General features: G+C 42.4%; 2 protein-coding genes across 9 annotated transcripts in view; one reads left to right on the forward strand and one right to left on the reverse strand.

Moving 5' to 3' along the window:
- The window catches only part of lrp1ab (low density lipoprotein receptor-related protein 1Ab), an 85,467-nt gene extending 63,149 nt beyond the window's left edge, over positions 1-22,318 (forward strand). The window contains exons 42-89 of the mRNA XM_017415061.3: positions 1,157-1,346; positions 1,478-1,682; positions 1,791-1,983; positions 2,636-2,761; positions 2,865-2,993; positions 3,189-3,308; positions 3,589-3,702; positions 3,814-3,963; positions 4,055-4,177; positions 4,306-4,422; positions 4,540-4,668; positions 4,789-4,917; positions 5,018-5,158; positions 6,018-6,205; positions 6,829-7,012; positions 7,104-7,189; positions 7,282-7,401; positions 7,511-7,698; positions 7,782-7,987; positions 9,665-9,853; positions 10,030-10,178; positions 10,981-11,074; positions 11,249-11,365; positions 11,500-11,619; positions 11,694-11,816; positions 11,920-12,045; positions 12,136-12,252; positions 13,073-13,179; positions 13,440-13,572; positions 13,669-13,791; positions 13,890-14,012; positions 14,099-14,236; positions 14,331-14,468; positions 14,593-14,712; positions 14,798-15,081; positions 15,166-15,344; positions 15,430-15,536; positions 15,647-15,766; positions 15,863-16,039; positions 16,131-16,271; positions 16,354-16,527; positions 17,027-17,188; positions 17,878-18,049; positions 18,183-18,284; positions 18,396-18,469; positions 18,560-18,653; positions 19,443-19,587; positions 20,246-22,318. Of these exons, the coding sequence (XP_017270550.1) occupies positions 1,157-1,346; positions 1,478-1,682; positions 1,791-1,983; positions 2,636-2,761; positions 2,865-2,993; positions 3,189-3,308; positions 3,589-3,702; positions 3,814-3,963; positions 4,055-4,177; positions 4,306-4,422; positions 4,540-4,668; positions 4,789-4,917; positions 5,018-5,158; positions 6,018-6,205; positions 6,829-7,012; positions 7,104-7,189; positions 7,282-7,401; positions 7,511-7,698; positions 7,782-7,987; positions 9,665-9,853; positions 10,030-10,178; positions 10,981-11,074; positions 11,249-11,365; positions 11,500-11,619; positions 11,694-11,816; positions 11,920-12,045; positions 12,136-12,252; positions 13,073-13,179; positions 13,440-13,572; positions 13,669-13,791; positions 13,890-14,012; positions 14,099-14,236; positions 14,331-14,468; positions 14,593-14,712; positions 14,798-15,081; positions 15,166-15,344; positions 15,430-15,536; positions 15,647-15,766; positions 15,863-16,039; positions 16,131-16,271; positions 16,354-16,527; positions 17,027-17,188; positions 17,878-18,049; positions 18,183-18,284; positions 18,396-18,469; positions 18,560-18,653; positions 19,443-19,587; positions 20,246-20,383 (6,824 nt within the window). The 3' untranslated portion in view covers positions 20,384-22,318. The remainder of the gene's footprint in view (positions 1-1,156; positions 1,347-1,477; positions 1,683-1,790; positions 1,984-2,635; positions 2,762-2,864; positions 2,994-3,188; positions 3,309-3,588; positions 3,703-3,813; positions 3,964-4,054; positions 4,178-4,305; positions 4,423-4,539; positions 4,669-4,788; positions 4,918-5,017; positions 5,159-6,017; positions 6,206-6,828; positions 7,013-7,103; positions 7,190-7,281; positions 7,402-7,510; positions 7,699-7,781; positions 7,988-9,664; positions 9,854-10,029; positions 10,179-10,980; positions 11,075-11,248; positions 11,366-11,499; positions 11,620-11,693; positions 11,817-11,919; positions 12,046-12,135; positions 12,253-13,072; positions 13,180-13,439; positions 13,573-13,668; positions 13,792-13,889; positions 14,013-14,098; positions 14,237-14,330; positions 14,469-14,592; positions 14,713-14,797; positions 15,082-15,165; positions 15,345-15,429; positions 15,537-15,646; positions 15,767-15,862; positions 16,040-16,130; positions 16,272-16,353; positions 16,528-17,026; positions 17,189-17,877; positions 18,050-18,182; positions 18,285-18,395; positions 18,470-18,559; positions 18,654-19,442; positions 19,588-20,245) is intronic.
- fmnl3 (formin-like 3) overlaps positions 21,795-26,365 on the reverse strand; it is a 35,871-nt gene continuing 31,300 nt past the window's right edge. For 4 of the 8 annotated variants that reach the window (XM_017415140.3, XM_025005704.2, XM_017415137.3 and 1 more), the window contains one exon: positions 21,795-24,327. Coding sequence is in view for 3 of the 8 variants with exons in the window: in XM_025005704.2 (XP_024861472.1) it covers positions 24,263-24,327 (65 nt within the window). In the remaining 5 variants the exon portion in view is untranslated. Of the gene's footprint in view, positions 25,888-26,365 lie in introns of all 8 variants that reach the window. The other 4 variants (XR_005233500.1, XM_017415139.3, XM_017415138.3 and 1 more) reach the window with 2 other exon arrangements.

Raw genomic sequence — 26,365 nt, forward strand, 5'->3', positions numbered from 1 at the left:
TGAACTGCCGTAGTACGCCTGAGATTGTATAAAATGGTTTGGTCTGTGAGCTTATAGTCTTCCTAACAGGTCCCGTGCACTGTTTGCTCAGTAACCAGGAGATGAGCAAACTTAGCCAATGGGAGGGCAGATCATGATGTCTAACATGACGTAATACTGGTCTGAACACACATTAGGTAGCCCTGTTCATTGTATGATCACCCCACAATCAAACAGATTCAGATTTTCGTTACTGTTTTCTATTTTGTACAGTTTGATTATTAAGTCATGAAAAAATCAGACGTATTTTATTTGTGTGGCTGTCGTCCTGTGGTCTTTGAGTTGTAGCTTGGTTGACGAGGCATTTAGTTTCGAAAATGCCTCACATCAGTGTTGATGACAGCACCCTAGCATTCATCTTAGGTTGCAGTTCTGTGCTTACAGCAGAGAGAAAGCGGTGAGTTCAGGTTTTTATTGTATGCTGCAGGTGGTCATAAATGTGGTTGCTAGTGTACCTAAAAGGAGAAGGCTCCTCCTTTTAGATGTAATGATCTAAGATGTTCATTGTGTTATCTGTCATATAAAATTAACAGATAAAACTATTTTTATTTCTGTATGTTAAATTAGTTTTTGCTCAGAGGATGAAAGGCAGAATTTTTTTAAAAAAGAAGACAATCTCTCTTTTATTTTTTTTTTTAGGGCAACTTTTTAACCCTAAAAAAGTATTCAAGTTGTTTCAATTGTGGTTTTCTTCCCAGACTGAGAAGTCGAGACCATGAATGAAAGTATACAAAGCCTACAATTATGTATCAGTGTCCAGGCAGGAAGCCAAAAAAATGACAGGTTGATAGACATTTTTAAAGCCTTTCCAGAAAGAGCAGCTCTCAGAGCGGAGCGGTATCATTTTCAGTTTTAACGTTTTCACATTCTTTCTCATTGTATCACAGTTCATACGTTGATGCAGGTAGACACAAAAAAAAACCTCAAAAGACATGTTGCTGCAGCTCCCAAATTAAGAGATAAATGTGGGTGGGAGTGGCGATCACAGAAATGAAAATTTTGTTGAAAGATTCGATTTAAGATTTCTGCTTTCATTCCTGAAATTATAAATTGTTTACTTGTGTATTTTCGTAGACTGTTTGTTAAAATGTCATCTTCTTCCCTCTCCGTTTCTCAGACGTTGGATCCGTGGAGGGCCTGGCGTACCATCGAGGCTGGGATACCCTCTACTGGACCAGTTACACAACGTCCACCATCACTCGCCACACTGTGGACCAGAGCCGCTCTGTGGCCTACAACCGCAACACCGTAGTCACCATGTCTGGAGAAGACCACCCCAGAGCCTTTGTGTTGGACGAGTGTCAGGAGTGAGTCATTAATGTCAAACCCCATTTTTTTTTTTTTTTTTTTTGCCTTCCTCTTGTAGTTCAATCAACTTTCTATTTGAGCTCTCACTTCTCACCATAATGCTCGTTCTTTTGCTCGTTCCCACCATAAGTCTCATGTTCTGGACCAACTGGAACGAGCAGGCGCCCAGCATCATGAGGGCCTCCCTGAACGGAGCCAATGTGCTCGTGATTATCGGCAGCGACATAAAAACTCCAAATGGCCTGGCTGTAGATCACCGGGCTGAGAAGCTCTACTTCTCTGATGCCACACTGGACAAGATCGAACGCTGCGAATATGATGGAAGCAGCCGTTATGTAAGGCAGCTCTTTCATTTAAAATTTTTTTTTTTTAATATATATTCATTCTCAAAGCGAGGACACGCACTTTTATGTTCTTGAAATGGGTGGATTTTCCTGCCTCAGGTCTTGCTGAAGAACGAACCTGTCCACCCGTTCGGCCTGGCCGTGTATGGAGATTACATCTTTTGGACTGACTGGGTGAGGAGGGCTGTGCTCAGGGCTGACAAGTTCACAGGAGGAGACATGAAAGTGCTGCGTGCCGACATCCCTCAGCAGCCGATGGGCATCATTGCAGTGGCTAATGACACTAACAGCTGTGAGTATCATAGACAGAATAACTCACGATTAACGACCCTATTTCTAATACCATAAAGGCTTGTGTGCTTTAAGAGTGTAAAAAGTCAAAGTAATGCACCTTTATATACGTTCTTTCTACATAAATGGCAGATATGTTTTACTAATGGGCAGAAATAACCATTTCTGCCATCATTTCTTTCTCAACTGTAGCAACTGTGCTGTTCCTGTAATGTTTGTTTTATTTTGTTTACTCCATTACTTCCCCATTTATGCAACTTGTGCTTCTAATGAAGGGAGGATCTCTGGTTTATTATTGCATTTTGTGCAGAAGAATGTTGAAATTACTCCTGAAATTACCATATTTATGTGGACTGAGACTGAACATGAAATCCTCGTTAAACAATCACTATAATGTTACTTCTCACTGAAGTTTTAGGTTTTGTTGAGTCAGCTAACACAAATAAAGCTTGGCTTTGCTCAACTTTACTTTCGCATCTTTTCCTTCAGAGGTTTGTTAATATGTGGGTAAAGGCATTCTCGTGTGCTGTGTTAGCCGCCGCACGTAGAATGTCCTCATTCATTCACGTATTTAGTTTCGTTGAAGGTAATGCAAAGTGAAATGTTTCGCATACTAACAATATTACCCCAACTAACCCTGGTGTGTTCCTCAGGCGAGTACTCTCCGTGCCGAACAAACAACGGAGGCTGCCAGGACCTGTGTCTGCCCACATCCGACGGACGTGTCAACTGCAGCTGCCGTGGAGACCGAAAACTTCTCGAAGACAACACCTGCTCTCGTAAGGGAGACCGAAGCAGAAACCTCCAGTGTTTGTGAGCACAGAAAGCCTTCTGTTTAAAACATTTGAGAGTTTCTGAGTCCGTTTGTTTCTACCTCACCAGCGCTGAATATGTCATGTGGAAGTGTTGATGACTTTGAGTGTGGAAACGGCGACTGCATCAACTACAGCCTTACGTGTGACGGGATGGCCCACTGCAAGGACAAGTCTGACGAGAAGCAGTCGTATTGTGGTGAGGATTTAAGAGGATATACTAGACATTCACAATAAAGTGGCATTGGTTGAGATTTATATCTAATGTGACAGCAAATTTGCTTCAAAATAATAATTAAGCTCATCTGTTTTATTTGTAAAAGTACTAATTAGTTTAGAGATAAACTGTGAAACTCTGCATCTCAGCTGACTTGAATCAATGTTTCCTCTGCAGCCAATCGGATCTGTAAGAAGGGCTACAGACGCTGCTTTAATGGCCGATGTATTGGCCACCAGTTCTGGTGTGATGGTACAGACGACTGTGGTGACCATTCAGATGAAGTGCCCTGCAACAGTAAGTAAATCTGCTCAAACTGAGCTTTTCCAAGGTTTACAGAGAGAGAATTTCACACATAAGGTTTACATGTAAATAGGTTACTTTCAATGCAAAACTGCAATTATTTTACTAATCTGACAGCAACAGGTCCACAGCTCTCAGAGCCAGAGATATGTTTATTTAATGAATCATTCTTTGACCTTTAGGGAATAAATTAAATTAAAAGGGACCTAATCAGGAGTTAGCATTTTCCTGCAGTCCTGTATGTGTTTTTAAAAGCTCTAATCTTTCCTTCCAGTGACGTTGTGCAAAGCTGGAGAGTTCCAGTGCAAAGACGGAAGCTGCATCTCCAACTTCAGTCGCTGTGATCAGGTGGTCAACTGTGAGGACGCAAGTGACGAAATGAACTGCCGTACGTAGCCACTCCGTGCACCTTTAAAACGAGCTGGGTTTATTCCATCAAATCAGGATAGTTTTTAACATCTGACCGGTAGCAAATTTAAAAGGTTTTTTGTTTTCTCAGAACCCACCGACTGCTCCCGTTTCTTCCGCCTCGGAGTCAAAGGAGCCTCTTTCCAGAGCTGTGAGCAAACCACTCTGTGTTATCTGCCCTCGTGGAGGTGCGACGGCAACAATGACTGTGGAGACTTTTCTGATGAGAGAAACTGCCCAGGTTGGGACACCCCCCCCCCTCGATGTACTTAGTGTTTTCTAACACCCCAGAGATCAGATATCAGGTTTTCTTCTTTTTTTTAATTTTGCAGATAAAGGAAAGCTGAAATGTCCGGTGAACTTCTTTGCTTGTCCCAGCGGTCGCTGCATTCCTATGAGCTGGACCTGTGATAAGGAGAACGACTGTGAGAATGGAGCTGATGAAACGCACTGTGGTGAGCTGCCCTCTGCTCCCTAAATCAACAGATTGGAGTGTTTTTATTGAGGCTTTTCAGAAGCATGTACAAACTTATTGTTCTCTCTTATTAAAAGCTGCGTGCCCCCTTTTTTTTTTTCTCTGCAGACAAATTTTGCACCACCACCCAGTTCGAATGTGGGAACCACCGCTGCATTTCCAACCACTGGGTGTGTGACGGCTCCGACGACTGCGGGGACGGTTCTGATGAGAACCAGAAATGCGGTAACCTGACACATGTTGCTTGCCACGTCGCTCGCAAACTCGGCCAAAACATTTTAAATGCACGACTGACATTTCTCTGGTGTCGTATCGTTGTCTGACTGTTGCGTGGTGTCACAGAAAATAAGACGTGCAGCCCTGAGGTTTTCCAGTGCCCGGGATCCCACGTGTGTGTGCCTCAGCGCTGGAAGTGTGACGGAGATAAAGACTGTCCCGATGGAGCTGATGAGAGCGTCACAGCTGGCTGCAGTAAGCGAGACGGTCACCGAATGACCTAAATGGACGATCTGTTATGATTAAAGACAAGTACCTTGAAATATAACAGTTCCATTACCAAAAGTGATTTTATTTTTTTTCTTCTGCACTCAGTGTACACAAACAGCACGTGTGACACCAAGAATGAGTTCATGTGCCAGAACCGACAGTGTATCCCCAAGCACTTCGTCTGTGATCACGATATCGACTGCTCTGATGGGTCAGATGAGTCCCCAGAATGTGGTGAGTTTTGCTTTCAGATTATGTCGTTTGTGAGTACTTTTGTCTAACCTGCGGAGTTTGAGGTCTGACGCGTTCCATCTCCTGTTCGTTGTGTGCGTAGAATACCCACCGTGTGGTCTGGAGGAGTTTCGCTGTGCCAACGGTCGCTGCCTCAGCCAGAAGAAGTGGGAGTGTGATGGAGAGTTCGACTGTCCGGATCATTCTGACGAAGCTCCCAAAAACCCTCGCTGCGTAGACTCGGGTAGGATACAACTCAGTCAAATGTACTTTAGCAAAAAGGTGAATTTGTAGTTTAAATAAAGAAATGACTTTTGTTGAGAAGAAATTACTTCAAAACAACATTTTTAAAGTCTAAATTGAGTAAAAGTGTTTTCTTTCTTGTTTTAATTTTCCCACACAGACAGGACAAAAGCTTGTTGTGTGTTTTTACAAATTTACTTTTTGAAATTTCTCAGATTTATTTGGTTTTTTATATTTATTGTGCTTCATAAATTAATGATTTTTGTGGGTTATCGCAGTGTAATTTCATTCTGAGTATTTTATGATGTTTAATCTGAATACATAAATGTGTCAATAACAATATATCCAGCAGAAGTGCTCTGACCATTTAAATCAGAATAAAAAGTCGACATTTAGAAATGTTTTTTTCTCCATGAAACAGTATCGAATTATTTCCTTAATTCTGCCAATGAATGATATTTTTCTTTAAGTTTATCCTCACATAAATTTAGTAGATTTTCTAAAATATGCCTAGATGATCATTTTGTAGCTTGTATCAGTTTTTTTACCTTCTTGGCTGCCTGACATTTGATTGAACAACTGACTTAATATTGTTTTTGTTACAAATCACATCATCTTCTGCTTTATGTGACTTTTTCCTAATTTTTAACAGAGGCAAATTAAATGATTGCAAAATAAAATTTAGGTGAGCATAATTTGGTAAAATGCTTTATACATCCTTATTAAAAAATTATGGATTGTTTAATATATACAGACTTTTCAAGTGTCAACCTTTTTTTTATTAACTCTTTTGATATAAAAACGATTTAAATGCGTTCCTTTCATTCTTGATTGAGTTTGCTGCTTGCCTCTGATTTCAGAGAGGACCTGCAATGATTCGGCCTTCACGTGTCGTAACGGGCAGTGCTTGAATGAGACTCTGCTGTGCGACCGGAACGACGACTGTGGCGACGGCTCTGATGAGCTCAACTGTTTCATCAACGAGTGTCTCAACAGCAAACTGAGCGGCTGCTCGCATCTCTGCGATGACCTCAAGATTGGCTACAAAGTAAGCAGTCTGATTTCTAATGTAAACCTCTTCATATATCTTTCTCTTAAACGTAAGCCTGATAATAAAAAGGCAGTTCAGTTACACAGCAGACAAGCAGAAAACCAGTCGTTTATTATGAGTTTAAGAGGAGTTTAAAAGCCCTCCCTTCCAGCCTGAAGTTATGCAAGTAAAACATATTTTGGCTCTTGTTCCTGATAGCAGGAGGCCGGTCTTAGGACAGCTTGAACTCTTTGTGAACTGTAGTGTTTAGTTTGTTGTCAGGGCTTCCTTTGAAAATGACAATGTTTGCCAGCTTTGTTCCTTTTATTCTGACTGAGGTTTCATTGGCGTTGACGATGAGGTTATTATGAGTTTGACATCTGCATTGTTGCATAAAACAATTTTCTTTATCAGCGTTTAAACAAGATTAGCAGACTGCAAGGTGTTTTTCACAAGTGCAGCCAAGTTTCACATTATTTTTGACGTAGCCGTTCCAGCTCAGACAGCGGCGATGCAGAAATAAAGCTATTGCTGAAAGATGAACTTATCTTGAGGTTACAGGGAGAGTGACGTCGATCGAAACTAAAAGCGAGAATTTCAGGCTCATTTTGACATATCTCCTCTGTCCTTTGCCCCTTCAGTGCAGGTGCCATCCCGGCTCTCAGCTGAAGCGTGACGGGAAGACGTGCGTAGACATAGATGAGTGCACCACCACCTACCCCTGTTCTCAGCACTGCCTGAACACACACGGCAGCTTCCGCTGTCTCTGCGTGGATGGCTTTGAAGTCAGCCCAAACGACCCCACCATCTGCAAGTCCACGTCGGGTAAGACGGCCTTGTGTGTGTTTGCACATACCCAGCTGCACATATGCAGTTGGTTCCTGAATGTTTTGTGTTGTCCTGCTTTTGTGCGTAGAGGTGGAGCCCTATCTGATTTTCGCCAATCGTTACTACCTGAGAAAACTCAATTTGGATGGCTCCAACTACACTCTGATAAAACAGGTGAGGTGCAGGGTTATGCCTTTAAAGAAGCAGTAGATTTTCTTAGCCTTCTTCATGATTGGTTTTACTCTTCCTGTCTCATTTGTTTTCAGGGTCTCAACAATGCAGTGGCACTGGACTTCCACTATGCAGAGCAGATGATCTACTGGACAGACGTGACCACTCAGGGCAGCATGATCCGACGCATGAACATGAACGGCAGTAACATGGAGGTCAGGGAGGAAATCTGACACCATTTCATTGTCTACAGTAGACCACGGATTTTGCTTCTGATTTTGTAAGTTGTGAGTGTTTTTCCTTTTTGACTGACCGACTTGGCAGGTTTTGCATCGAACCTCCTTGAATAATCCCGATGGGTTGGCGGTGGACTGGGTCGGTGGAAACTTGTACTGGTGTGACAAAGGTCGCGACACCATCGAGGTTTCAAAGCTGAACGGGGCCTACAGGACTGTGCTGGTCAACAGCGGCCTTAGGGAGCCTCGAGCTGTGGCTGTGGATGTGCGCTATGGGTAAGAACCATCGTTGTAACTTCAAATGTTTGACACGGTCAGTCACTGAAACTTAAACGGTGGCTGAATTTTCTTTGGTTTAGATACCTTTACTGGTCGGACTGGGGTGATAACCCTCACATCGGGAGGATTGGGATGGACGGCACCAACAGAGCAGTCATCATCCAGGATAAGATCACCTGGCCCAATGGACTAACCCTGGACTTCATCAATGATCGGATATACTGGGCTGATGCCAGAGAGGACTACATTGAGTTTGCCAGCCTGGATGGCACCAACAGGCACACAGGTAACCAATGAGAGTCCTGGATCACCAAGCTTTAACACACTTTCTAACAGTTAAAATGCCACTAACAAGAATTACTGTACTGGTTATCGACTCGGGAAGTCAGCCCAGCTTCTTGGACTCCAGGTATGTGGGTGTTCACAATACTGTGCAAAAGTTCTAATCCACCCCGTTCCCTTATACTTTTCATTCAAAGAGTCGGCATGTTTTAAAGTGGTCTCAATCGATATTTCTTCAAACCCTTTGAAGGTTTTTCAAAGGTTTTCTTTGGACTGAAAGTATTTTATAGTATTGGTTGGTCAAGAAGTGATGTTTTTAAATGTGATATATAATTTTTTTATGGAACCTACTTTGTTTCAGAGCCTATAAAACAATAAATAGCCTTCTGTAAGTAGTTTTAATAAAAGTGAACCAGTTTTATGACTCTAAACATGATCTTTTGGACTAAGTCTGTAATCCTGTTTGTTGTACGGAGCCCTGATATACATGCGTACATAAGTTATGTCCATTGTGTTTTTATGTTGTTTACACTGTTATAAACAAACATCTTGTGCACATTGTAGCACTTTGAGTATATATTGGGGATGACTCTCAGCTCCTGTCTCATTGAATTTTAGCTCAATATCTATGAAATTAAGTTTTAGCCATGTTTGTGTTTGCTAAGGTCAATTAGTCATCTGTAGTTGGGTTGACGTCAAAAGAAACAAACACACGGACACCGATAATTACATTATAGTCTGCCTTTCATGACAGCAGGCGATAAAAAGCACTGGTTTTAAAATGTCATGTATTAACTCAGATGAATTCATTACATTTAGACAACTTTAGTGATTGTGTGAGCAAGAAAACGTTGATAAAAATGTTTGTCTTAATAAGTGATCACAAGGTCTCATTTTAGGCTTGTGGTCTTACCATTAATGAGTGCGCTGATATATCACCCTCCCACCCTAAAAGGCAGCTGTGGTCTTGTATGTGTTTGTGGAACAGGACTTGTTCTGTTTGAGTTCAGATATGGACAGACTGAAGGGCGCTCTGAGCTAATCTGACTAATCTCTGAGGTGATCTGGCTCCCGTAAAACTCCTGTCACGTTTTAATTGTTTATTGCGAAAATCAATGGTAAAACCAGAGGGGTTTCGTATGAGTGCCCGCCTGCGCCCGCTTTGTGTGTTTGCTCCCGCAGATCTGTGAATGTGTTCAGCGTGTCGGAGATACCGAGTGCAGCCGTGGGATGTATTGTATATGTTGACAGAAAAAAGTGCAATTAGAGCGTAAAACCTAATGAGGCGTAGAAGCCGTCGCATATCTGGGATACAATGGAGTCACTGTAGCTGCGTGTCTCTCTCAGCCGCGGTTTTACATTAACAGAGCAGGAAGGTTTTTCTTGGAACAGCAACATCTGATCTGGGGAAAAAAAGGACATTCTTTGTAGCCATTAATCACTGTATGTGGTCCCTGAATTACTATATTGATTTTAAACATGCAATAAAAATGGGGAAGAGTTGGTTGTTGTATTTGATTTGCACGTTTAGCTTCTTTTTTTATTTTGCGGAAAACCAACTTCTGACTTTTAGAGAGTCATTTTGGGGAGAAAAAGAAAAGTGAATGTGATCCTTCATTATTTTATTTGTTCAAAAACTGGGTTGAATTTTTTATTTATTTATTTTTTTGTGCTTTGACAGTTCTTAACCATGACATCCCTCACATCTTTGCCATGACGCTGTTTGAGGAGTACATCTACTGGACGGACTGGGAGACAAAGTCCATCAACAGAGCTCATAAGACTCTTGGTACCAATAAATCCACGCTGATCAACACTTTGCATCGACCCATGGATATCCACATCTACCATCCCTATCGCCAGCCACCGGGTGAGCAGTGTAACCTTTTAATTAAAAAAAAATTAAAAATCCTTTTTTAGCTGTTGACTGCAGTGGATTCACATTTTCTCCCCTAATATGTAATCACTCTAAGACAGGAGATTGCTGTAATACATTTCAGTCTTTAATGAGTTTAAAATATGTTTGTTTTTCTGTCTTCCTCCCAGTGCTCAACCATCCATGCCAGACGAACAACGGCGGCTGCAGTAACCTTTGCCTCCTCTCACCCGGAGGAGGCTACAAGTGTGCCTGTCCCACCAACTTCTACCTGGCCAATGATCATCGCACCTGCATGTCCAACTGCACAGCGAGCCAAGTAAGGAGGCCGTACTTATATCAGTTAGGAAAATGTAATTATAAGATGAGATTTTATTGATGTTTTTAATTTAGATGATCAGAACAAAAAAAGGTGGATGGAACATAAGGGGAAAATATCCACTGAAGTGAAAAAAAATGTTTTTAAGGTTGTTTTTGTCTTCATCAGAAAAGACTTGATGCACATCTGAGTCTACAGACGTAACCTTTGCCTCAGCAAATATCGTGACGGGATTCTTACCAGGCGTTTGTGGTCTAATTCGGCACAACATAAACTGACTGACAACCATCTTCTCAGACATGACATAGTGTTCAAGAGAAACCCCAGAATTAAAAAAAATAAGTCTTTAAATTTAAATCACTTTTCTGCTTAACGCAGAAAATTTGAGTTTGGGTTGTTTTGTTTTTTTTCAGACAGAGAACCTGGTCATCCAAGTCTAGCATGAACTTTTCTTATAGCAAAGTATTGTAGAGTCAAATGTGAGGTCATCTGTCTGACCTAAAGTGGCTCTCTCATACAGACAGAGAGCCTATGAGAGCTGTCCATAAACAAATGATTCGACAAGTTGTTTTGACCAGCCTTTATACTGTGGCATATTCCTCATTTTTACACTGCTTGTGCATTTTACCCTACTTTTTCCTAAAAAAAATTGTATTTTGTAGAATGTCTTGTGTTCTTTGTGTCATTTTCTTACCAGCTTTTAATACCCAGTAAAGGTCAAGTCTTTATTTTTTATTATCTTGATAAATAAGACCTTATATTTGAAAGAAGGCATACCTATTTTACTTTCTCTTTCTCGTAGTTTGTCTGCAAGAATGACAAGTGTATCCCTTTCTGGTGGAAATGTGACACTGAGGATGACTGTGGCGATCGATCAGATGAGCCAGCGGACTGTCGTAAGTGCCTGAGAACGTTTTATGGTGATGAGGATGACGTGTTGTATCTAACACGGCTTGGTGTGAATTTATGGTGTTCTGTAGGGAGGAGCTGAAATGTCTGAGTTTGTATAGCATATTTTGGAAGTTTTTGACAAAACTGTGACCGTAATTTTTTTTGTTTTTTTGCAATAGCGGAGTTCAAATGCAGGCCGGGACAGTTTCAGTGCGGAACAGGTATCTGCACCAACCCAGCTTACATCTGTGACGGAGACGACGACTGCCAGGACAACTCAGACGAGGCCAACTGTGGTACGGCTTCCTCTTCAACACCTTTGAATCCAAATGTTCTGAGTTGCATCCATCTTAGTTACTTATGGAAACTGTAAAGTCAAAATAAAAACAGAGTGACGTTGTTTTATTGTTCATCAATTCTGCCCTCGCAGACATTCACGTGTGCCTGCCCAGCCAGTTCAAATGTTCCCACCCGAGCCGCTGCATCCCGGGCATCTTCCGCTGCAACGGCCAGGACAACTGTGGAGAGGGGGAGGACGAGAAGGACTGCCGTGAGTGTCTCCTCTTTCTGCGATCTGCTTCACTTACATTCCACAGTTACTACAAATTAGTTTCCTCTTAACAGCTGAGGTCACGTGCGCGCCCACCCAGTTCCAGTGTGCCATCACCAAACGCTGCATACCTCGTCTCTGGGTGTGTGACCGGGACAACGACTGTGTGGACGGCTCTGATGAACCCGCCAACTGCAGTAAGCCTCCCGTTTTATTGTATCAGAGTATCCTTTTCTTAGTTGTTTGTTGTTGTTTTTTTGGATAACGATGTAAACGGCGCCCAAATGCTGCTGTCTCCAGCCCAGATGACTTGTGGCGTGGATGAGTTCCGATGCAAAGACTCCGGACGCTGCATCCCTGCTCGCTGGAAGTGCGACGGCGAGGACGACTGCGGCGATTCGTCAGATGAACCAAAGGAGGAGTGCGGTAAGAAATGAGCGGTACTAAGATTTCCAAATGCGAATGTTTGTTTTAGGTTTTCTTATTTCAATTGTGAGTTTTTGTTTAATTGTGCAGCTGAGAGGACGTGTGAACCGTACCAGTTCAGGTGCAAGAACAATCGCTGCGTGCCGGGCCGCTGGCAGTGCGACTACGACAACGACTGCGGGGACAACTCTGACGAAGAAAAATGCCGTAGGTGTCACTCTCCGCAGTTGAAACAATACCTCCATACTTCCTACTATCAACATCTGTAAGCTGACTCTGTCCACTGTCAGTAACTCTCATGTTCACACATTTTCCACTGGTTCCAATTTTCACCTTTTACCTCCGACATGTAGATTCGACCTAAGTGTAAGCTCATTGTCCATTCACAGTCGTTTCTAAAACATCTTACATCATCTGATATTTGTTTCATTTCATACTGTCCTGTTGGTATGACCCAGAGGTAAGTTGTTTCACCACCCATATCAGTCTTCTTGTCTGCTGTGTGTTTGTTTTATTTAATTTGCATATCTTTGTACATTTTTGACACCCTCCTGTGATCTCCTCTGACCTGTGGGAGTCTGAGCAGAGCTGCAAATTTATTCATTTGATAATGTTATGCCGAAAGGAAACTGTAGTCTTAATAAAATGCCTGTTTTGCATGCAGGTGCTACAGCATATGCCTTATTTTTTAAATTTTATTTGTATTTATAACCACAAATTTAACAACAAAATAACATTAATCTGAAAATTAGTTTTAAAAAAAACTGCCAAACTCCAAAAAAACCTTCAGAAAGTCTGACTCCTTGTAGGCAAAATGTAAAGAAATGAGGGACATGTATCAAATAAACCTAAATTCAGATCCAGCTCTTTTCATTCTCTCACATCCCCCTTTAAAGTGTCTAAAGTCATATTTATATATGTTACATTCTTGTCTTGTGCTTTGTGCTGAAAGCTAAAACATAACATCTGTAGCTCACCTGATTTGTATCGTTGCTGTCAGTGACACAAACCGTGTTTCCTTCTGCAGTGCCTCGCCAATGTTCAGAGAGCGAGTTCGCCTGCACAAATGGCCGCTGTATTGCCGGGAGATGGAAGTGCGATGGAGATCACGACTGCGCTGATGGATCTGATGAGGTAAAGCCAGCTAATATCTTTTTCTTTTTTTTTTTTTTTTTTGACTGCTAAAAACTTTCTAAAGATGAAACTGCAAGAGAAATCAGTTCATAAAAAGAACCAAAGGAAGCTTTGGAATTTATACACACATTTTTAGTGTTTTTGTATCAGTTTACCAAGGACAACATATTAAAGCCATATTTGTTATTACTTTTAAGCATGTTGGTATGAATTTCTATCCATAAAACCTGACCTGTTCTTGTGTTTGTGTTCATTTTTAGCACGGCTGTGATCTGAAGTGCGACAGCGACCAGTTCCAGTGCAAGAGCGGACACTGCATTCCCATCCGCTGGCGCTGTGACGCCGACGTTGACTGCATCGACGGCAGTGATGAGCAGAACTGCCACAGTGCCCGTATGAAATAAATCCACAGTTTAAAAAAAAACTGAAATGTATGGCTGTTTTACCAGCTATAAAGATAATCTCTTCCTTGTTCTCCTGTTACCTTAGCTCCACGCCCCTGCCCTTCAGACGACCTCCAGTGTAACAACACTCTGTGTAAACCTCTGGCCTGGAAGTGTGATGGAGAAGATGACTGTGGGGATAACTCTGATGAGAACCCAGAGCAGTGCAGTCAGTGCAGTATTTTCACCTCCCCACAGGTCATTTGTTGTCCTGAACGGTATTCTGTCTCTTACCGTCGGCTCTGTCTCGTCCTCCCGTTCTGTCAGGGAAGTTCCAGTGTCCGCCCACCAGAGTGTTTCGCTGCCTCAACAACCGCGTGTGTCTGCACATGTCGAAGAGGTGTGACGGTGTCAATAACTGTGGCGACAACTCTGATGAACTCAACTGTGGTAAGATGTATAAATACGGGATTTTGAGTAGATCGGTGACGTCTCGCACGATGATAAGCTGACATGTCCGCGGTTGCACCTAACAGAGTCCCATCGAGCTGCTCCCACGTGCGAGAAGGACGAGTTCTTGTGCTCCAACGGCAGATGCATCAGCTCCAACCTGCGCTGCAACTTCTTCAACGACTGTGAGGACTTCGGCTCTGACGAGATCAACTGTAAAACAGGTGACCCCCCCTTTACTCGGCGCACAACTGAGATCTGAGACATGTCGTCTTGAAGCGCCTCGTCTCATCTCCCGACGTGTGCGCTTGATTTCAGACACGAAGCTGAACGACTGTCGCAGTAACAGCACTCAGTGTGGAGATGGCGACGAGGCTCACTGTGTCACCAACGGCACGGACTCTTTCTGCTCTTGCAAACCAGGCTTCCAGAAGATAGGACACCGGACGTGTGGAGGTACACATGCAAAAGTCACAATGGCGAATTAAGAACATCTGCAAATATTTCCAATGTTTACGATGCTTACCCTTCAGAAACAAGACGCACGATTAACTTTTTGTTTCGATTCTTTTCTTCCCAGATAAGAATGAGTGTTTACAGTTTGGAGTGTGTTCCCAGATCTGCAACAACACCAAAGGCTCCTACAAATGCAGCTGCTACAAGTATTTCACCAGGATTAATGACACCTGCAAAGCCGACAGTGAGGAACTGCCCCATGCTGACCATCCCTTAGAGCTCGCGGTCTCGTTGTTTGTGGAATTATTAAGTTCCTCCTCCTCTTGCAGATATGAACAGCAGCCAGCAGATTCTCTACATAGCTGATGATAATGAGATCCGGAGCCTGGATCCTGGGATGCCAAACTGGCGCTACGAGCAGATCTTCCAGGGCGACGCGAGCGTCAGAATCGACGCCATGGATCTGCACGTCAAGACGAACCACATCTTCTGGACCAACTGGCACACCGGCCGCATCTCCTCTTACGATCTCTCAGGTTCGTCCACGTCCTCGTCTTCCTCCAACTCTCCCCAGAGCCGACGCCAGAGCGAGGGCAGGATCACCAACCTGCAGGTAAAGCTGGTGAAACTTTGCGCAGTAACGTCAATTCATAAAAACGCACGAGCGGTCCGTAAAAGCCTTTCTGCTCACGTCCAGATCAAAGAGCTGAAGATGCCTCGTGGCATAGCTGTGGACTGGGTGGCTGGGAACCTGTACTGGACAGATTCTGGTCGAGATGTCATTGAAGTAGCTCAGATATCAGGCCAGCACTGCAAGACCCTCATCTCTGGCATGATAGATGAGCCGTATGCTATTGTAGTGGATCCACAAAGAAGGTAAAAGACTTGTTTTGGGTTTGTAAAATAGCACATTTTTCTCAAGCCTTTTTTTGTTTCGTAACTATGTTTTATTTCTCTGTAGTACTATGTACTGGGCAGACTGGGGTAACCATCCTAAAATTGAGACCGCTGCTATGGACGGCACTCTGAGACAAACACTGGTTCATGAAAACATCCAGTGGCCGACAGGTCAGTACTGGTTCAGCACCAAATGATGTGTTTAAACCCAAAGTGTTCGAAGGAAAGAAAAGCCTAACTTGCTCAGTCACATTTCCACATCTTTTAATTTTATTCTGCAGGTTTGGCTGTGGACTACTTCAACGAGCGTCTTTACTGGGCCGATGCTAAACTCTCTGTCATCGGCAGCGTCCGTCTGGACGGCTCCGATCCTGTTATAGCTGTCTCTGGCATCAAAAACTGTTGAGTATTTTATGCGTTTTCAACCCTGTCTGAAACCAGAAAGCCTAAAAATGACAACAATAACACACTGCCTGTATTTTTTGTTTCATTTTCAGACTTGTTACATCCCTTCAGCATAGACATCTTTGAGGACTACATATATGGAGTCACCTACATGAACAACTTTGTTTTCCGGGTCAACAAGTTTGGCAAAGGCCCCATGGAGAACCTCACTACAGGCATCAATCATGCCACTGACATAGTCCTGTACCACCGTTACAAGCAGCCAGACAGTAAGTCTCCCTACCTAAACATGTTTTAATCATATTCCGTACATTTGCAGAACTTATTATGAACTGGGTGTCTTCTTTCCCCTTCTATCAGTACCTAATCCATGTGACAAGAAAAAGTGCGAGTGGCTGTGTCTTCTAAGCCCCAGTGGGCCGGTTTGCACCTGCCCGAACAACTACATCGCCAACAACGGCACGTGTGTGGAGAGGCCGAGCCCCACCCAGTCACCGTTCTGTAAGCTAGCACTCACATTACAGCCGTATCTCCGCTTTAGAAGGTGGATTAAAATGTTGCTCCCACCTGCACCGTTTCACAGCACCGCCCTCGGGGCCCTGCAACGTTCAGTGTCAGAACGGCGGAAGCTGCTTCCTCAACGCACGTCAGGTGCCGAAGTGTCGCTGCCAGCCCAGCTACTCCGGAGAACGATGTGAGATCAACCAGTGCAGGGACTACTGCAAGAACGGCGGCACCTGCACCGCTTCTCACACAGGTACGAGGATCCTCATCCAGGCTGAATGTCTGTTTGTCTCCTTTGTCTTTTACTGCTATATTCAACATTTACACACAAGGAACCAATATATGTTTAATCCTTTAGCTGCCTCTCTGGTACAACCACAGTTTTGCAGTTTTACATATTAAATCACTCTTGAATAGGTTGAATAAAAATTGGTACAGATGATAATATAATATTTTAAGAAACTTGTTCCTTCTTTTGACCTAAATTTTAGCCTTTTTACAACTATTTATGACTTTAAATACATCTTAGCAAGTGTTATAGGAACAATTATTTTTAACACCAATAAAATGAATAATAAGCTGCAGAGAAAGGATGAAGCTGTTTTCTCATGTTACTATTAGTGTCTGTCATTTAAACCCATTTAGTTCAAATAAAGAAAATCTAGCTCATGTTAGCAACAGCTGTATGCTCTGTGTGATTTAAAAAAAAAAATTTATTTAGTTGATTAATCAATATTTACCTTATTTTGAAGGTGCACCCACATGCAGATGCCCTAAAGGCTTCACAGGACCCAACTGCAACCTTCAAACTTGTAAGGACCATTGCCTGAACGGAGGCAACTGCTCAGTCAACATGGGCAACCAGCCAATCTGCAGCTGCCCGCCAGCCTACCAGGGAGACCAGTGCCAGTACAGTAAGTGGCAGCAGTTTCATATCATTTTAGATCATCTTCAAGGATTTGAGGTGGTGAAATGCTCCGGGTGGTTTTAAATATGTGCAGCAACAGAAAGGGAAATGATGCAGGCAAATGAACAGATCGTAAACTTCAAGACATCTTTATTATTCCGATGCAACAAGTAGGACCACGTTTCAGCCTGTATCCAACCAGGATCCTGCTGGTGATTAACAGCTGTTAAGTAACAGTGTCAACAAGACAAATACAAGCGAGGCAGCCATTAAAAAATTAATTAATTAATTAAAAAAAACAGCATTCCAAAAGCTATGATAGCAGCAACTAAATGAAAACATATCAGTCTTAATTACATAGGTAATCAAAGGCTGTGTACTGGGAAAAAAAAGAAAAATTTCACCCTTGAGTAATTTATTTATTTTTGCTCTAATACCTGTAAACCTTTTACCACAAGCTCCACATCCAATCAAAACAAACAGTCACAGTAGAAGATCTTTCATCACCATCGTCTGATATTACCCTCATCATCATAAATCAGAACTGTCCCACAAAGCAGAGCCCATGTGGGCATTTCAACAGGCAGACAACAAGTGTGGTCTTACAGGATGTCCTGTTCGAATGCATGTGACCGTAGAACCTCTGGTTTTCACGTCACCCGTCGTCTCACCGACCTTCCTCCTCTCTATTCCCAGGTAAATGTGAGGAGTTCTGTCAGAACGGTGGAACCTGCCTGCAAACCTCCAACGGCACCAAGCTCTGTCAGTGTCCCACGCAGTACAGCGGGCACCGCTGTGAGCTGGACAAGTGTCAGTTCTGCGGAGAGGGCAAGTGCCTAACGCTGCCCACGGGGCAAATCGCCTGCAGGTGAGCTCGGACTCACAGCTGAAGACTTGCAACATTTTGGGACAGATTTTATTTCATTCTAAACCCTCAGACTTAAAATGAAGCGGCTGTGAAAGAACCACGAGAATGATCATTTGTGTGTGTGTGTGTTTAGCTGTCCCAACGGACACATTCAGCCCAGCTGCTACTCTTGTTTGAACTACTGCGCCCACGGCCAGTGTTCAGTCGACACTCGAACGCTGCTCCCTCAGTGCAAGTAAGATTTCTCCTCCATCCTCTCATCCCCAGCTAATTTCACACACGTCATTCCACCTGTTTTTCTTTCCCCCTGCTCAAACTCTGACACTTGTCTGGTCCGTGTGACTAGGTGTCAAGCTGAATGGGCCGGATACAGATGTGACGTTCCAGCCAGTTCCGTGGACTCTCCTGCTTCTAGCGGCAGTAAGTGGCACACGTTTTGAGTAAAGATTTTTTTCGCTAAGAAAATCTGGAGTTTGGACCCGTTTGCTAAGTTTGTTTGCTCACACACAGGCACTGCCTCCATCGTCATCCCAGTGCTTCTGCTGCACTTGCTGGCTCTGCTGGTGGTCGGCGCCATCTTCTGGTACAAGCGGAGAATGCGCGGGTGAGTCCTGTTTTATTATTCCTACTTCCATTTTTTTTTTTTTTTTTTTTCATCTGTTCTGTGCTCCTTCTCTGTCCAGCTTCTCTTTCCGGGTTACATCTTTGATAACCATCTATTTCCTGTCTCTCAGGTCTCTGAGCTCGGGCAAATCTCATTCTCACTGCTCGCGGTAACTTGACAGGGTTAAATAATTCACTTGGTGACCCTCAAGTCCTCCCCCCTTCCTCTTCCTATATAAAACAGACAGGATGTGCTTTTTAATTGCTCCTTTTGTCCGTCCTGTCAGTCCGTTTGTCCCTGCCTGCCGTTTCCTGTTTGCCTTCCTCGAGGATTCCCTTCCAGTAACCGAAGGAGCTGTTAACTTATCTGGAGTTGAACTCTTACATCCTTCTGGCATCTCTGTGTCTTTGCTTGTTAAAATATGTCAGTGTGTCGGGCTCGTGGTGTGTGCCTGCGGAGCAAAATGTGCAATTTTGCGTTAGTCAAAAGTCTTCACAAGCCTGCAAATGACCGAATATTTGCAACGTGAATACCCAGCATTCTTTGTGACGGACATGCTGCCGTTGTAAACGATGAGTCTGATCAAATAGGCCTTTTCATGAAAAGGCGTATCTGACAACTTTGGATATGTGGTCTTGATCGTGTGGTCTGAGTCAATACCTGCTTTTACTTTTTTACTTTTAGCCCTTTAGACTTCTTTGATTTATGGTTACTCCTGGAAAGTGGGAGGTTTTCATTCTTAAATCCGCTGCTCAGATGATTAATTACTTTGTTTGTGACTGTCTGCAGTGCAAAGGGCTTTCAGCACCACCGAATGACAAATGGAGCCATGAACGTGGAGATTGGAAACCCGGCCTATAAGATCTATGAAGGAGACCCCGATGACGACGCCGGGGAGTTGTTAGATTCAGACTTTACTTTGGACCCAGACAAGGTAACGCTACTAAAAGCACACTCATGTAAAAAAAAAAAAGGTCTGATAATTAAATAAACTATACCTTTTCATGGAAATTATCACCCGCTGTTATAAAAGGTGAGCACAAAGTGGAGGGATCATACTATTTGAAAGTAGAAAGAAGTGATGTTTTATTTCCCCTACTGCAGTCACTTTTTGATTGCCTTTCCATTATTTTAGGCTAGGTTTCAGTTGTGACTGCTGCTTTGTTCTGTCTTTGATTTGTTCTTTGCTTTTTGCTTGTTTTCATTATGATCTGCGCCAGATCATAAAATGGCGTGCGCATAAAGACGTAGCTACATTAAATTCAGCGGGATGACAAGCTTATTTTGCACATCTAAAGACTTCTCTGGAGGGTACATTTTTGCATTCTCCCTCCTCTCAGATGTTTGTTGACACCAATCTTTTGGTCGCAGACTGAAGAAAGAGAAGACAGTCATTGATAAAAGCCAAGTTTTCCTTCAGCTAAAGTCCCAGAAGAAAACACTTTAGATGAATGTTAAGTGTGTTTAGCTGGTGGCTCTCTATTCCTGACTGGGTTTTTTTTTTCCTCTCTTCCCGCAATTTAAAATCCGGTAAATGCTTGTTTTTATACAGAGAGAATTTCTGTGATGAGTAATGTTGTAATCTTCTGCAGCCCACCAACTTCACCAACCCGGTGTATGCCACCCTCTACATGGGCGCCCACAACAGCCGCAACTCTCTGGCCAGCACGGACGAGAAGAAGGAGCTCCTGTCCCAGGGCGACGAGGACATGAGCGACCCGCTGGCGTAAAGCCCGGCCCGGACTGAACTCTGCCAACATCGCCCTGCCTTTGTCCAAACCCAGTGCTGAGCCTGAAAGCACTCCCATCTTATTGCCTTTACCAACCGAAAAGAAAAGCAACAAAAGGAAGAAGGAAACAAACAAAAAAAGCGAGAACACTGTATAAAATGTATAAAATGAAGGACTACTTTTTTAAGTGATTGCAGTATTATATTTTGTTCTTTGACACACAAAAAAAAAACTAGTGAGGGAAAACAAACCCATTTTATAGACAATTTATCAGTTTTCTTTTTCATTTTTGTTTTTTTTTGCTCACAACTCTCCCTCCTCTCTCACGCATATAGCCACTACCTCTGTGCAAACGTAAAGGATAGAGAGAAACAAACGGCTGTGGAACAATTTGAACTTTTTATTTTTGTATGAATCGTATAGAGGAGTTTTAAAAAAAACAAAAAAAACAAAACGCAAAGTATTGTTCCATCCTAGAAAAACGTTGCCATGACTTTTGTTCATAAGAGAGAGTAGTTGTCACTATGAATGCTTCCCACATCAGGTGTGTGTGTGTGTGTGTGTGTGTGTGTGTGTGTGTGTTTGTTTGCTGCTGGAGGTCTAAAAGAGAGCGGAGACTGACCGAGGAATGCAATGATGTTTAACTGCACATGTACACGCAGAGGACTCAACATTCAAGTGATTGTCTTTTTCCTTTTTGCACAGACTAAAGTTATATATATATATATATATATATATAAAAATATATATAAATCTATATTTCCATATGTATGAACCTGTTAACAAAGTGTCTTGAAAATATACCCAGGAATACAAACAACAGTAACAAATAGCAGTCTGTACTTTTAAATTTTTTTTTTAAAGTCTTTGTGTAATTGACATAATCCGTGTCGGCGATGAATGGCAGTGTGAGTTGATGAAGATGATTGTAATTCAGTTCACATTCCAGGATGAAGAGTCTGGGATGGATATCCGTGGCCTTGGTTTTAGCAGGACTCGTCTCTGGACAGGAGACGTGCAACTCTTCCAGAATATTTCCTGATCCTTTTGTGTTTGGTGGGTGGGGTACGGAGGGGGGCCCTGGAAGTCTGTGAATCCACTGAAAACAAACCTGAGACTAATAATTAGCGGAGGAAAGAGTTTCGCTTCTGCTCCTCATCTTCTTGATTGTAAAAAAGTACTTTCAGGAAAAGGCCAGGGGTGACCTGTCGATGGTACGAACTTCTGCAGGAGATACAACTTTTTTTGTTTTGTTTTTTTTAAACAAATGTACTTTAGCTTAAAACTCTTCAGAGCATACCCAGCAGCTGATCAACACTCTGATGAGCATTTATGGTGTTTTTTGTTTGTTTTTTTAATTCTTTTGCTTTGCTGCTAACCTTTAGTCAGCCTGTTTTTTTTAAAGCCTCAGCAGTGCTGCTTCGTGTTTCCACCACACTATTTTTAGCTGCCGTATCACACCGCGTGGTGCTCACACACCCAACTTAGAGGAAGGGGATTTCTACCCCTCACCTCTAAGCAGTTTGAAGCAGCCATGCAAATTAGAACAATCATTTCTCAATTGGAGGGTTTTTCTTTTTTCAAATAGTGGCCAAACTCCACAAAATGTGTCAAGTTGAGTGTTTAACTTTTTCTTTTTGATATGAGAAATTAAATGGCTTTTTTTTTCTCGTGGAAATGTACGAGGACCCTGTCTGTCTGTCACTTGGAGAAGAGAAGAGGGAGCGCAGTACCTTATTATCTCTTGTTGGAAATCCTCACAGTTTAGCTTTGGTTATTCTAAGAAATAAAACAAACATGTAGAAACTGCTCGTTTGAATGTTGCTTCATCAAAAAAAAGAAGACCATCTTTTTCTTTTCACATCCTTGGACTGTAATACGACTTTAAACATGTTTATTAAACAGGAAGTGTCATCTTTCAGGCACTGGACAACACCACGAGTCATTTCTTCTATTTGGTTTTAATTCATATTAATATCAGCTTCTTCCACTTACAGGATAGTGTTGCTTACAATCTTGAGCCAAGATGAAGTAGTGTAACGACGCACCGCTCCCGTGTGTCGATCCAAGTCAACGTTAGGGTTGAATATTAAAACGTTCAGAAGGACCTTAATCTCTTAACTCGTTTATGGCAGGAAGCTCCCAACTCCCTGCGAGCTCCTCTTCTTCAAAGTCACTTTCAAAATGTCACCCAAACTGTGACAGGAAGTGTTGTCAAGGCGCGTACGGTAACATTCAGCTTTAACCACAGCTCAGGTCAGACCCAGAGGCGTACAAACGCTCCCGTCAGCTTTCCAGAGATGCACTGGTGTGCTGTGCAGAAGTCTTGAGTCATCCCTTAAAAAAAAAAAAAAAAAAGGGCAAGGTTTTCTTGTAATATTATAAAGTTGTCTTGATCTGTTCTTTAGGCTTTCTGAATGACTTTTTTCTGTTCAGTACCTGACAGTTTTCAAAGGAATTATCTTATATATATATATATATATATATATATATCATTATTCGCAAGACAACTTAGTAAAAAAAAAAAAAAGAAACTATTTTAAAATGTATCTTTAGGTTTTTGGTTACCAGCAGCCTGCAACAAAGACAGTTTGTTCCCATTTCTTTGGTCGAACCTATTAAAAGAACACCAAAAAATAACACAATTTAACACATAAAACAGCACAAACAAAGTGACTCCCAAAGAGTTAATAGCTGAAAACTTGTCATTCAGATGAGCAACTGAAGGATGAAGCACGACCAGGTCTTTGCTGGATTTTTTTCTTTTCCTGTTTCTTAAAGACATGAGTTTCAGAGACTGTTAATCTGTTATAGACTAACTTCTTTTGTCCCCTACTTGTTCACTTTCTTTGTTTTTTAAACACCCCCTGCACAATATGTTGTAAAGGTCAGGTACTAGACAGAAAAAGATCAACTCTGATAGACCTTCAAAAAAGAATCACTGATCAAGACCACTTCAGACGATTACAAGAAAGTCTGTCTGCTTGGAAACAAACACCTGGGGAGTGACTCAAGACTTTTGCACAGTACTGTTCTTTTCACACCATTTGTCTGTCTATAAAACCTGACATTCAACTTGCATATCATTAGTATTATAAGGCTTAGGCAGTAACAAGTACAATCCTTAACAAATGCAGGATGGATATTAAAGACATAACACTGTTTTATACAAAAGGCACTTCTTAAAAACATGTTTAAGATGTTTTGGCTTGGCTAGGTTGTCTAAGAGAACCAGAAATCCTTCCTCCAGGAAATGATCAGCCTGACTTTCAGTCTTAAACCTCGACTGAATGTGTTAAGAAGACTTGGCAGAGCCCTGTTGAACAGTTTTCAAGAGTCTGGTTAGAGCGTGTCGTTTGGAGGGAGCTTTTTGGAAGCGTCTTCGAGGCAGAAACGAGCAGCAGTGTTTCCAGGCTGCCTCCCAGTCCCGAGTCCTGCCACGCCTCAGGATCCCGTCAGGAGACTGAACAAGGTTTTTTTTTTAGTCCACAAGAAGATCCAAGTGCTGGCAAGGTTCTTCCTCCACCAGCTGTCAACAGGCCTCACCTGTAGCTGCAGCTGTCCTCCAACTAACGAGCTCTCAGCTCCAGCAGAGCAGGGACAGTCACAAAAAAAATTAAAATAAAGTCTCGTTGTGCTCCTGGAATGATGCCTGCCCTCTAAAAGTGGCTGTAAAGAGTGCCTCCATAAATAAATAAATTATTCCGCCAAAAACAAAAGCTCTGTCCTGTTCTCCCTTTGCAGTCCTTTTTGGGTTTTTTTTTTGGTTTTGGTTTTGGTTGTTCTTGTGATCTGCAGCCTCAGGGCTTGAGATGGACCACAGGGAGAAGTGTTATAAAAAGGGGGGAGGGAGGGGAGCATAAGTGACAGATCAGTGGTTCACGGTCTCTTCCAACCGCTCCGGATCAACGCGTCAGCTCGCAGGAAGGGCTGGTTTCGGAGATCTGTGAGCAGGCCGGGAAATGGAAGGGGCGAGACACAGGATGAGACACAAGTTAGAGGACCAAAATGTCAATCATGAAACGTTACTTCAGACGTAAACTCAGTTCCCCTTTTATCACTCACACCTAACAGAGAGCTGGATTTCTCTTATTTGGTCCACTTTGTTTATATAAGTACAATCAGCATTCTCTTTTACAAAGATTGAACAAGTGTGCAAGGCCATGGGAAGTAGGGGTGTGGAGGGTGTGGCAGCACCCCCTTGTGGATGTCTGTATTCTAAGCCAACAGGCACTGCCAGTGTGCATTTCACTTGGTACGTTTATGACACAGATTGAGAATTCACACTATTGTTTTCTTTAATTCTGTACTTTTTTTTTGCAATTTCCGTAACTACTTCTGCATACTTTGTGCTTTTTGTAACCAATCGTAAATCAAAACGCTCAGCTCATTCAGGAGATGGGTGCTATGGCTTTTTGGTTTTGTAACTTTTATACTTGAAATGTTTAACTTTATCGACCCATATTTTCCACACAGAAATACATTGAGATATTTTAATTTCCTTCAAAAACATTGTTCTCTTTCAAACCTGCTCTTATTTAGTCTGCTTATGCTACTTTTAGCTTCTAGCTAGCCTTTCAATATTTTTAGTTAGCTTTTTGCTGCTTTAGCTTTCAGCTAGCCTTTTGGTATTCAAACCCGTTCACATGGCTTTGCAGTTGTTCTAATCATCACAGAAGCAGAATTAAAGCTGAACTGCTCACATTTTAGTCCGGTGTCGTAATAAAATGGCTACTGAGTCTTATTTTACAATATTTCAGCCAAAAAAAAAAAAACACTGACAAATACGGATTTAAACAATCCAACACATCGCAGTAAATGCCACATTCCCATAACCTTGTATTTGTTCATCAGGTGATGGATTCACAAAAGCAGAGAAATTCAAGGTTTTGGGGATGCGGATGTAGCAACACTTACAGTGCAGCACTGAAATCACACAAAACACAAGTAGTTACAGTCCAGTGGTCAACAAGCTCCTCGGTTAGTGAAACAACCTGCAGGACAGACGTAAAGCTGTCATCATTTTAAACACAGATGGTAGTTTTGATTTAACATAGTGTTTGGATTTTCCCAAGCCTGTTGACCAAACCGCTGTGAGCACACCGCAGACAATGGTTAGCAGAGACAAACATGGCGGACACTGTTGACAGGTGAGAGGTAAATGAACACCACACAACATGCAACACATTGTAGGGAGGGATGAGGAGGAATCTTTGGGGAGCTAAAACCTCTGTTGGGGGGAAAAAATAAATAAAAAGTAAAAACAAAACAAATCATTGGTTATTTGAAAGTTGTTTCCCTGCATTATCTGGCTTTTTGAAATGTCAAGAATCTCTGAAATGTCTATGTTTTCTGGTGAAGTGAAACTGTGTTTTTGTTTATTGGAAGCTGAAGCAGCTGACGTCACTTGCAGCAGCAGACAGGAGCCGGCGGGCTAAGCGGCCAGGCTACCTTCCTTACCCTCTTTTAGGAGTGGGAAATACTGGGATTAATCTTCTTTTCGGCTGGAAAAGAAGAGTGGTGGTTGAGGAAAGAAGAGTCACATGTTAGGTAGAAAACCAACACCAAACAAGTTAGTCTCATGGAACAAGACAACCGATGATATATATATATATTTTTTTTTAAAAAGAACAGCATTTTAGCCAAACCTCTTCTGTTTTATTCAGAATCATTTTAAAGTAATAAACACAGCCGTTTGTGCCATGCATGGAAATATGGCTGCACTTTGAGCGTGCCAACGTGTTTTTTTTATTTTTATTCTTTTTCTTCCACACAAAGAAAAATAAAAAAAAGAAAACTAAAACACGTTGACGTTCTCTGCAGCTGCTCTGTTCACCGAGGCCAGGCAAAGAGGTTTGGCTGCCTCCCGTCGACTAAACAAAAGAACAAAAAAACAACCAGAGGCGGCCCAGGTTAGTTGGCAGGGTTGTAGTCAGGGGTGGGTGACAGGGATCATGCTGCATGCACGGTGAGTGAGGGTGG

Source organism: Kryptolebias marmoratus, linkage group LG8 (assembly GCF_001649575.2).
Source record: "Kryptolebias marmoratus isolate JLee-2015 linkage group LG8, ASM164957v2, whole genome shotgun sequence".
NCBI classification, from domain to species: domain Eukaryota; kingdom Metazoa; phylum Chordata; class Actinopteri; order Cyprinodontiformes; family Rivulidae; genus Kryptolebias; species Kryptolebias marmoratus.